General features: G+C 33.0%; 1 protein-coding gene across 1 annotated transcript in view; it reads left to right on the forward strand.

The window, feature by feature from the left end:
- Window positions 1-12,486, forward strand: part of LOC115890792 — a 211,859-nt gene that overhangs the window by 191,893 nt on the left and 7,480 nt on the right. Inside the window, exons 6-8 of the mRNA XM_030911130.1 lie at window positions 744-894; window positions 3,071-3,282; window positions 12,250-12,433. Of these exons, the coding sequence (XP_030766990.1) occupies window positions 744-894; window positions 3,071-3,282; window positions 12,250-12,433 (547 nt within the window). The remainder of the gene's footprint in view (window positions 1-743; window positions 895-3,070; window positions 3,283-12,249; window positions 12,434-12,486) is intronic.

A 12,486-nucleotide genomic window follows, 5' to 3' on the forward strand; every position in this document is an offset into this window, starting at 1 on the left:
ATATTTTTCGAAAACTTTTTAGAACTGCCTGTTCACCGCAAATTTTCCCACGGTATAATTTCTTAATCTCTGATATTACCATAGTTACGGCTTTACTCCCCATGGTTACGGCTTTACTCCCCATGGTTACGGCACTAAAAGGGATGCAAATACAGGAAAAATCCGGTGACTCTCAAAATTTAAAAAAAAAATAATTTTTGTTTATTTTCAAACTTAAATAACTCGGTTATTTTAGAATTATGTAATAAATGGTGAAGAGAAAATATGTTTCTTTTATCGAGATCTACCAGCCCTGAAAATATTTGCACTTATTTAAGACTCACCCTGTATAGGGGTCATATTGACATCAAAATAAAATTTCTCAAGTCAGAAAACTCCCAGGCATCGGTTTTCACGATTTGACGTTACATCAGAAATTATTTGAAAGAAATAGACATAAAAATGAAACTTTTACACCCCGTGTCTCCGAAACTAAGCATTTTAGAACATACATTTCTACGAACCTTTATACTTATTTTTATCTGCAAAATATGCTGCCGAAATTTCCGGAATACAGTTCGGCCCACCCTGTATTACTACATTAAAATTTTAAATTTATCTCAGAAGATAATTCCAAATATAGGCGTTGCCATTGTCATTATTTTACACTAAATATAAATAAGAATGAACTGTTGTCATAGCATTATTGAATTATAAATTTAGTAATTTAAAAAACATCAGTATTAATCTTAAATCTTTTGCAGACTACAGAATTACCGATTCTCCAAAAAATCAGCTCTACACCAGGACCAGTAGACGTTACTACCAGAGCTACCGTAGCTCAAAGGATCACTACAATGGAACCTCCTATCTCGAATTCCATTATTACAATTTCCTCAACTACGTCAACTACAGGTAAGAGGAACTACAGGTATACGAGTATAGTGTTAGATATAGTGTGCACTTAGAATAAATTTTCTGCTACAACTTATAAAATAAACATTCTGTTCTGAAATCAAGCATTTATCCAAAAATTTCTATATGGGTTTTTTGCCACTGCAAGAAAATCTACAAAATAAAATATTTATTTTATGTAAACACTTCTGCGTTAATCCCAAAGAGAAACGACTGGTCAGAAGTTAGGTTTAAAGATATACAAATTTGCCTAACGAACAAAAAAATGCTTATTGGTATACCCTTTAGACCTATTATAGTCAGTAGTATAAATTCTCCATTCCATCCGTTAGCAAAATTTTTACTAGACATATTAAATCCGATTGCAAATAACACCGATTCATACATTAAAAATACACCACACTTTATAGAAAAAATTTAAAAAATTAATATAACCTAACACCTAACAGTTTAAAGGTTAGTTTTGACGTTGTTAGTCTTTTCACTAATGTGCTGGTAGATAAATCACTTAAAATAGTTAGGGATAAATTAGATTAAGATAAACATTTAATAGATAGAACAAAATTAAACATAGACAGTATTTTGGAATTGTTGACACTTTGTGTTAAAAGTACTTATTTTCAATTAAATAATAAATTTTTTCAACAAGATTTTGGTATGACAATGGGAATACATCTTTCTCCTTTGTTAAATAATATTTTTATGGAAGATTTTGAAAATAATACAATAAATAGTTTTTCAAAAAAGCCTGTAATATAGCTGCGTTATGTTGATGCGATATTTTTGCAATATGGCACCATAACATTTCTGAAATAGACATTTTTTTGGATTATATAAATTCTAGCGAACCTACCATGAAATTTACTTTAGAAGTAGAGAGAGGTAATTGTTTGCCATTTCTTGATGCTTTAGTTAGTTTTAAAATAAACTAATTTTAGATGTTTACAGAAAACCCACAAACACAGATAGATACTTAAATTTCACATCTAATCACAGTATAAGTGTAAAAAAGGTGTTATAAAAAGTTTATATGATAGGGCAAAAATAATATGTTCAGACGACATTTCACTAAACAGAGATATAAAATACATAAAAAATACATTAATAAAAAACGACTATCCACCATATTTTATTGACAAAAGATTAAACGAAATACAAACCCCAAATCATAGACACAATGATAACAATACACAATATATACAACTTACAATTCCATACATACGAGGAGCTTCGGAAAAAATAAGAAGGATAGGCAAACAATATAACATACGAATATCTTTCAAAACACAAAATACACTTAGATCCATTTTATCACATACTAAACCAATGAATACAGAACAACAAACAAAAAATGTAATACTTATACCAAATACCATGCGTATGCGATAAATTTTACATTGGTGAAACATCTAGATCCTTAAATGTTAGAATTAAAGAACATAAAGATTATTTAAGAAAGGGAGATTTTCACAAATCTAAGATTTGTCAGCATTCATGGGACATAGGGCACAAATAAATTTTAATAACGCCAAAATTATAATGAAAGAAGCGATAGCCTCTAAAAGAAAAATAAAGAAAAATAAAAGAGGCTTTTTTAATACAATCTAATAAAAATAAATGTATCGCTCATGCATCTGTAGATGTTAGTAATGTTTGGCAATCGCTTTTTTGATTTTAAAGAACAAAACCTAAATAAACATAACATACGTAAAAATTAAAAATAATCATACAGAAAGTTTGGGGTTTTTTGGTTTTACCTTATTAAGTAATTGTTATCAGGTAGTAATTGTTAATTTTGAAATTTAGCTTGATATAAAAAATGTCATTTTAACAGAACGTCAACAGTTTTTGTAGACGTATTTAAAAAAAAAAACTAAAAGTGTTCTCGAATAGTTGAGTTTAAATATTTTTAAATGTTTTTTTCTTTATTCTTTGTATTTTTTTTGATTCTGACGACGACGGAGAGAGATGAACTTTCCGACACGTTAAGCATTTTTTTGTTCGTTAGGCAAATTTGTATATCTTTAAACCTAACTTCTGACAAGTAGTTCCCGTTTGGGATTAACGCAGAAGTGTGAAAAACCCATATAGGAATTTTTGGAGAAATGAATCCGCCACATAGTATAGACATATTTTATCAAGCATTTAATTTTAACAAATTTAATTATATTGACAGCTTTACCACCAACCACGACAGGTATAAGAACCAGGTTAGAAACATCCAATGAAGCAATAAGTTTAGGATTGCCTTGCGTGACAGATTTGCAATGTAGGGCAGCCGACCAGTCTTCAAGATGTATAGAAGGTGTGTGCGATTGTATCATTCAAGGAAATGGAACGAAATCATGTTCTGCCAGGAATAGGGGATGTATTCCAGGAACTTTTCAGGTTAGTTTGTTGTTTAACCTAATTTATATGTACTGTTTTATTAGCTATTTATGACAAATTTTCTCTCCAAGTCTTAACGCTCCGAAGATTGATCATAAGCGTATCATTGATTGATAGGATAAATTGTTTAATCACTCTATATATAGTAGTATGCTTGTAGTGATTCCACTTCCATAAAAACATCATCATCATTATCACTGTTTCCAGACTTCATTCAACATACTTTTGAGAACTGCGTTCGGACTTTGGTTGTTTCTTTATCGATGAAAGTGGTGTTATCGTTTCCATCTTTATAATTTCCTCTTCCTTGTTTTTTATTGTTCTGTCTGCGAGTTTATTTAGTGGTAAGTTATAGGACCTAATATTCTATTTAGGGCTTCATCTCCCTCATCACGTTCTAATTTCAAGGCTAGATGCTCTTTTCGTATATGTCTAACAGCATTTATAATCTTTCTCTGAACTTCTCGTTCAACTTTTGTTAATATTTTAGGCATTTTGAATACAATCTATTCCAACAGCTCAATCGGGTCAACAGATCTGTTCAACAGATTAATCGGGTCAACAGATCCGTTCAACAGGGCCGTTCGAACGGATCAACAGGTCTGTTCACAGTCTTGTTAGTACAGATTAAACAAATACTTCAAACTTTCTGAGTTGCTTAAAGAGATTCTATGAACAACTGTTAAAAAAAATCTTGACAAATAAGCTATTATTAGTGGAAATATGGATAAGTTTGCAAAAAATCTGAAAATTTTTGGGTTAAGGAATGTTTGCCCGGTTTTTTTATTATCATAAAATATGACAAAATTCAAAAAAGTTTCAAAATGTGATAGCTGTTGATTCTACCTTTTAAATTTTAAATGAACTTTGAATCATCAAAAAATATTAAATTTTAGGTGAGTTACTAAACAATTTGTTCTATCAATCAATGATACGCTTAGGAAATCTATCTTCAGAATGTTAAAACTCGGAGGGGAAATTAAGGGATCTTCGAGACAGAATATCTCAAAAACTACCGACTCTATGTGAAAAATGATAAGGACCATTACAAGTTTCATTTCTTATTAAAGAAAAATGTTGTAAATTGCATACTTTGGCGGATAGTCGCCGAAGAACTGATTTTTGGGCCACTTGGGTCCATTTCTTACATTGAATTACATTTTTTTTAACTACTCTATAGGAGGTACAGGGTGGGCCAAATTGGACGCCTTTAAAGGGAAACACCCTTTTCTATAGGAGGTAGACGAAAACTAATATCGGTGTCTGGAGCTCAATTTTTGTCAAAAACGTGATGGTGAAAACAGCGATATCTGTTATCGTTTCGGGTGGTTTCGGAGTTACGGAGTTTTCAAAAATGTGTATTTTTAATAAATCGCTGTAACTTTTTTGCTATGGAAAATTTTGTATTTTTATGAAAATATTTCCAAAGCACCTTTTTACGTAGAATAATAATGCTTTAAGTATTTTTTTTTTAAATTAATAATTTAAGAATTCTCAACAGAAAATTTTATTTTTATATGGAACACCCTGAATATTTTTAATTTATTGAAAAGAATTTAAAATTACCTTTCCACAAATATAACACACTTGATATTTTGCTCTATTCCTCTTCGAGATATAGAATTTATAAAAATTCGCTTACATTAAATAACTAGACTTTGACCGGCGCCGGCTGTAATGCAAAAAAGTTCTAGACGTGATCAATTAAAACGAAAATAATATTTGAAATGAGAGATGCAGAACTTTATAACAATTTAAACTATATTTAACCAACATCAACACATTTAAACTTTATCTAATAACAATAAAAATAAATAGCAAACCAAGACATGAGATTTTGCTACAGGTGTTCGAAATATCGACCGTCTTCTGTTATGGACAGACGGGGCCGTTTTTGAACATTTCTCGCGGAATTCATGAAATCAGTGGGGCTGAAATATACCCTCTCATAACTGCTAAGTATTTCTAATTCTTGTCTAGATTTTACGGGCAATTTAAAAACAGGATTAGATCCATAGGCACTAAGTCCGGCGGCCTCGACGTCCAACGGCTGGGATCTTGGTTGGCTATTCAATTATTCTGGAAATATTGGCTGCAAAAATTTGATGAAGACTTCAGCGTTCCGAGGCGGTGCCTCGTCTAGCTGGAAAAATATGTTTTCGAGTTCCTTTAAGGGCATATCATCAATAAGGGTTCCAAAGCCTACTAGTTAAAAATGGCGAACTTTTAAAAATTCTATATTTCGAAGGGGATTTTAACAAAATATTAAGTGTGCTATTTTTTGGAAAGGTAATTTTAAGTTCTTTTCAGTTAATTAAAAATATACAGGGTGTCCCAAATAAAAAATAATTTTTTCTGTTGATAAATTTTAAATTATTAAATTTAAAAAAAAATTACTTAAGCCATTAAATTCTATGTCAAAAGGTGCTTTGAAAATGTTTTCATAGAAATACAAAGTTTTCCATAGCAAACAAGTTACAGCGATTTGTTAAAAATGCACATTTTTGAAAATCTAACTCCGTAACTCCGAAACGGTAACAGATATCGATGTGCGGTTTTCACCATCATGTTTTTGATGAAAATTTAGCTCCAGACACCGATATTAGTTTTCGTCTATCTCCTATAGAAAAGAGTGTTTCCCTTTAAAAGCGTTCAATTTGACCCACCCTGTACACAATCCGCCAGAAAAGTCGCGGTCGAGAAATTAGACCTTGGTTTCAACCCTATTTACTGGACTAAATACTGAAAATAAATTATTGGAATGAAAATTTATTATTTCTTGTATTATTAAAGAACAAAATCAATCTAAACCAAGTAAATTAATTGAAATATCAATTTGATTTAATTGAAAGTAATCAAAGATTAACGAAAGCAAATACTAATTAAATTCTACAAAACTAGAACTCAATTTCCTTCTGCCCTGCTCCTTTATCAATTAGATGCGCCAATTCCCACAACAATTTCGTATTTTATCCATTTTTCTCTTTATCGATTTAAAATTAATTACCGATGCAGGAAGCGAAAACTACATAAAATTCCACCGTGGCGGTCCTCGCGATGATTAGCTAATAATTCAATGAAAAGATAATAGAGCGTTCGAGATTGATAGACTATGTGAACAATGGTGCAGGTGTCAAAACAGTTTATAACCGCATACCAGTGCACAGATAATTAATCACATGCAAGAATTTAATCTGGAAGAATGGTCTGAATATTGAGAGCTCGACGGGGTGGCTGGGTTTAAGAATGACCTGTTTAGTTTTAACTTTAGTCTTAAAGCTTCATTTAGACCTTGAAATTAGTGGACTAAATTAGTGGTTTCAATTAAAATAGAAATTTGTTCCTCTAAATTCAATATAAAGGACGGTCCACACTTGCTATATAACACTGCTATATAGCAAAGTTATATAACATGTTACATATTTTTTAGTCATATTTGGCAAATTTCGATGCTATATAACTTGCTAGATGTTATCCATTTGAAGTCGGTAGGTTAGCTAGATCAAAAGATGTTGTGCAACACTGCTATTGTAATGGTGCGTTTAGACTTGAGCACGCACGAGCTGAGCGTGCGCGCACGGCATTCGTTCGCGCTCTCGGCTCCGTTCAAATTAAAAACTTATTTTTTCGACGAATGAAGTGATCCATTTGTGCGCGCACAGCAGTGTTGTGTTGGCGAAAATAATGGACGACCAAGAAATAGTCGAGGCTGCAGTCATTGTTATGCACAGCTTAATTATTAAAAAGAAAAAAAATCGAAAACATCGTCGCTGGTGGCAAACCCAAATTTTTAGAAATCGATATAATTTACTGCAACAACTTAGTGTCTGAGGAGGGCTATGATCAGTTCAAAAACTTTACAAGAATGACCAGGCCTGACTTTGAATATTTGCAAAATTTAATAACACCCAAAAATTACGAACAAAAGATACAAATTTTAGAATAGCAATTTCATTAATATCGACATATTCAATATTAATTTTATTTTCAAGGTTTTGCCATGCGATATATTTTTTTTGATTTTTTAATAATACAAAGAATGTTTAACATCCCATAATATAGGCAACTTTTCATATTTTTCAATTAATAATAACGAAGATTCATTGATCCATAATTGTAATAAAGAAAACGAAAAAAAATTACACACGCACGCACGAATGCAGACAAAACAAATTGCCGGTCCAAATTGAGCGTTCGCGCACACATAAAATCCCTTTGAGCACGGACCAAAGACCGACACCAGACGGCTCACGTTCGCGGCTGCTCGCGCACCGACAGATTCAGAGTGAGCGTGCGCGCACAGCCGTTTACACTTGAGCATTCGCGGAGGATCAGTGCGTGCGTGCTCAAGTCTAAACGCACCATAACATGAAACAACGCGTCCACACTTGCTAAATTTCTAGTTTAGCCGCTCATATTTTCAGGGACGTGCGCGACAGAATCTTAGTGTGGTGAGCTGATATTGGTTTGTTTATTTACTGGTCAATAATACCCTATGATCTAAGAAAAACTGCGTCCAGTCGGCCTCCCGTCCAGTTGGCTTGGACATCACGATCGATGACATTCCCCATATAATTTTTCATATAAAATGATAGGGATCTTCATTTCACAGTATGTATTTGGAAAGAGAAAATGTTGAGAAAAAAATGCATTATCTAATAGGCCAGTTTTAGAGGAAACAAAAGAAATGCAAACCAGGTTATGGTTTAGATGAAGTGGATAATTCAAAATGGTTTGCTTTTAAGTTATTAATATTTTTAAAAGACAGAAACACACCACGAGAAACAGCCGAGGCAAGTATTGAAAAAATAAGCTAATTGAGTTCAACTATATCTAGATCTTGCTGGTAGGCTCTGGCGAACTCAAAATCGCTTTTTTTCTCGACTTTCTTTCTCTTTGTTCAAAAATAATTACGCACGCCGCTGCTGTGAGCTGAACCTCTTTCTCACCAAAACGATTCATGATTATGAAAACTATAATGTGGACGGTTCCAGGTTTTTTAACATGTGATATGTAGCTTGTTAACTAAATGTGGACCCTCCTTAAGCAATGTCAAAATTAGTAGTAGTAACTTCCAATTAGTAGAAAAATTTAACAAATTTTTCCTCGAATTAAGCTTCATTCAGAACGTCGCAATTAGTGGAATAAATTAGTGCTTTCAATTACACTTTATAATGTTTAGTTTACGATCATTCACAATGTCTAAAACACAATTAAAATTAATAGAATATCCTAGCAACAGCTTACGGTAATCAGTTGTATCCATAGAGAAAGCCTATTATTTAGCTTATAAAATAATAAACTTTTGATTTCTATCCATATTTTCTCTTGACGGATGATAATAAAAGGCCAAAATAACATTCCTCGCAAATTTTGAAGTATAATTAGTGGAAAAATTAAAAGTTTGTAAACATGTACAAATTTATGCGTCAAAACATACTGGAGCCTCGCACCTCGCCACGCACCTATATGTTCAGCGCGATGCTTCCTTGGAAACAAAATTTTTGTTTTTTTGCGACAAGCGGACGCGGATGCCTGAAACTTTTCATTTGATTGGTCGGTTTAGGATCACAATTCGTTGAGCATATGTCGAACTAGAGTCGGGTGGAATAAAATCTTCACAATACTAGTATTTAATTTATCACCAACAATGTAATCACCTTGATTCTACAGGGTCCGGCAATAGTGCGTCGGGCATCTGCAGCTCCTATAATAAAAAACTTAAGAATTTTGTAGTCCAGACATAAAGTATGTATTAGGATGTATTTGAGGAAAATATTTGAACTTCTAAAGGGTGGCTCAAAAAAGTGTGAGTGGATCGTGAATATTTTTTTTTAAATGGAACACCTATATACAGAGTTATAGCAAGTACTTTAATCGCTAGTTGATTAAAAAAAAGTATACCATTAATATTGCAAATTATATTTTATCCTCTCATAGTATATGGCTTTTTAATTTTTAGCCGGCCATACCAAAATGAGTTATTTGGGTCATAAATGAACTAAATACAAAATATTTTCATGGTGTCTGTCTGTCTGTCTGTCTGTCCGTCTGTCCGTCTGTAACACGATAACTCAAAAACCGCTAAACCGATTTTAACCAAATTTGGCACAAAAATACTGTGGCACCCGAGAATCTGGCCATTAGTTCTTGGTGGGGGTGGGGGGTTGGTAAGGGAGTATGGGAGGGAGTTAAAAATTAAAAAAAAAATCGTAACTCCAAAATTACAGTAGCTAGCGAAACGCGGTTTTCAAATTAAGATTAGGAATAATATTTGCAACAAAATTTGAAATAACATCAAAATCAGTCAAAGTCGCAGTTTTCGAGATATTAACATATTTTAGTATGGGCGGCTATACGTGCCTCCCGGCGCCAATTTTTTGATGATGTAACGAGCACTTGGTTTACTCACTTGTTTCGTCGAAATGCTTGAATCCATTTTTGCTTTTCATCAAATCCTTGTGAGAAACTATGAAGCTATAAAATTTTGTTTCAGGAGAGTTGAATATCCGGGAAAGTTGAGTTATTGAATGTATGTAATTGCACCCAACAACGCCCTAAGTACGCTCTCCTTTACGCTTTAATATTTTTTTGGCAATTTTATTAATATTTGAAATTGTCACAACATAGCACGACGCCTAGTTCGAGTTCTTTTTCATTTATTTTTTATTACCCGAAACAGCGTTAGGCCGGCCACACTTTAGATGCGAATTTTTATTGTATGAACCGTATCGATAGTGGTCGTACGAATTGAGTGCGCACACCAAAAACGCTTTCCTCCGTCAAACAGCAGTGTTTCGGTGACATTGTTATAAATATCGCACTCGTGGAGTCCTCTTTGGAGCGCAATGAATCTGTATCTTCAAGATAATTCTCTTCTATGGAGATTGCGGCGATGTCGTCGCTATCGTAGAAGAGAATGGGTTCGTGAAATATATCTAAAAAGAAATGAAATCGGCGAATTTCATCATATGGAAGACTTATTTAATGATCCTTTAAATTTTAATTGCTAGTTTCCTTATACCATGGTTATAGTAAAATGTTTTCGTACAGCAAACTTTCATATCCCATTCTATACACTAAGGGTACGAATTACCTAAATTTGTGTTAAAAATTACATTAATTACCATTATATAATTACCTACATCCATTTTTTTCAACGGTTCAACGCACGAAAACGTTCAAAAATCCGTTCAAAGATGTCGGAACTACGCGTGCGTTTACGTACGACCAATTCGCACCCAGTATGCGCGCTTCCATTGTACTAGGAAGGTCGAGATCATTCGAAAACGCGTTCAAAATGCGGCCGGCTTTACATCACACAAACCTGAGTGTTTTATCTCTTTTTTGTCTCAATAACTGCACTAGCAAAAAACTAAAATACTTAAATATTATAACCAAACCACGATTTCAATATCATTCTATGCGATCAACATGACGGCGACGTGAAATAGGTAGGGGTAATATCTGATTTTTGCCGTTGTAGCGCTGGGGTCGGAATTTGTTGAAATCAACTGAAATGCAACAAGGGCGTATACTAATTAATTAATTAATAACTACTTTATATAAACTGGTGTTTAACAAAACGGCGATGGTAAATGCTTCAGTATGCCTACGCGCACCTATTCGCCGTTTTAAAAGAGTGCGCGTAGGATGCATCGCGGCTACCATCCTGGAGAGCAGCGCGGCCAGCATCTTGGCGAGCATCGCATCGAGATGCCTGACTATGTTTGTGCCCTAACACTAATTTAGTCGTTCGAAATACTTACATTGAAACTAAAGGAAAAAACCCTCCACAAAAATCATATATGAGTATTTCGCCACTGCAAATAGTTTTTTGTAGTTTTTCTACAAAGGAAAAAACTTCTAAGCTATTGAAACCTCTAAATTATTCCACTAATTGCGAGATTCTGAATGAAGCTTTATTTTTTTCACTAATTGAAAATTCCTACCACAAATTTTAACGTTCTGAATGCTTACATTGAAATTAAAAGGAACAAACTTCTACACTAATTGAAACAAAAACCACTAATTTATTCCACTAATTGCGTCGTTCTGAATTAAGCTTTATACTTCAAAATTTGAATTCAAAATTTGTGAGTAATGTCAATTTTATCTTTAATTATTATAACAAACAACTGTGTTGCAAAATTGAATTTAAAATGTCGACAAAAGACTTATCTACATGATTTTTTAACATAGGTACCATTTTTAGGGTTCCGTACCCAAAGGATAAAAACGAGAACCCTATTACTAAGATTTCGCTGTCCGTCCGTCTGTCACAAAGGTCTATCTTATGAACCGTTATAGCTACACAGTTGAAATTTTTATATAGATAATGTATATATGTTGCCGCTATAAGAACAAATACTAAAAACAGAATTAAATAAATGTTTATAAATAAAAAAGTACTTTCACTAAACATTAGCTTTTAAGTAAGAATTTTACATAGAATATTTTAAGTCCTCGGTGGCCGCGTGGTTTAAAGCGTTAGGACTTTACGCTGCTATGACGTTGGAGCCGTAGTAAGGCAGGTTCGAATCCTAGTAAGGCGACATTTTTTTAATCGTTTTTTTTTAATTTTTACATATTTGTACATATTATTTATTTTTACTTTTTACATATTTATAATCGATTAATACATTTTTTAGTAATGTGTTTCTTCATTTTTTTTTAAATTACTTATACGCGCATTCAAAATATTTCAGCTTAATCGGAAAAAAAGTTTATAATAATATAGTGTCTAATGTTGTATAGATAATGAATGTTACGAAACCCTTCGTGCGCGAGTGCGTCTCGCACTTGACCAATTTTTCAATATAGTTTCTGTATAAATGACAGCAATCTGAATAATCTAGCGAAGTCCGACGTATTTCTTGGTACTATGGTACATAATGTATGCCTTACTTAGATTACTTTTGTTTCTATGTTCTAATTAGTAATGTGTTTGGTCTTTTGTTGTTTTAGTGTCGAAGTACCGGAACATGCATAAGTTGGTTCTTCGTTTGCGATGGTAGAAAAGACTGTTCAGATGGATCCGACGAAGACTGCAATCCCAGCAAATGTCCTAACGAATCATTCAGATGCAGAGAATCGGGAAAATGTGTTTCCAAAGCAAGTAGATGCGATGGCGTTAACGATTGTCATTTAGGTAATTCACAGTTAAATTATAATTAATTAATTCGCAATTTTTATTTTCAATAT

This window comes from Sitophilus oryzae, unplaced genomic scaffold (assembly GCF_002938485.1).
Source record: "Sitophilus oryzae breed Bouriz unplaced genomic scaffold, Soryzae_2.0 scaffold_926_pilon_pilon, whole genome shotgun sequence".
Lineage (NCBI taxonomy): Eukaryota > Metazoa > Arthropoda > Insecta > Coleoptera > Curculionidae > Sitophilus > Sitophilus oryzae.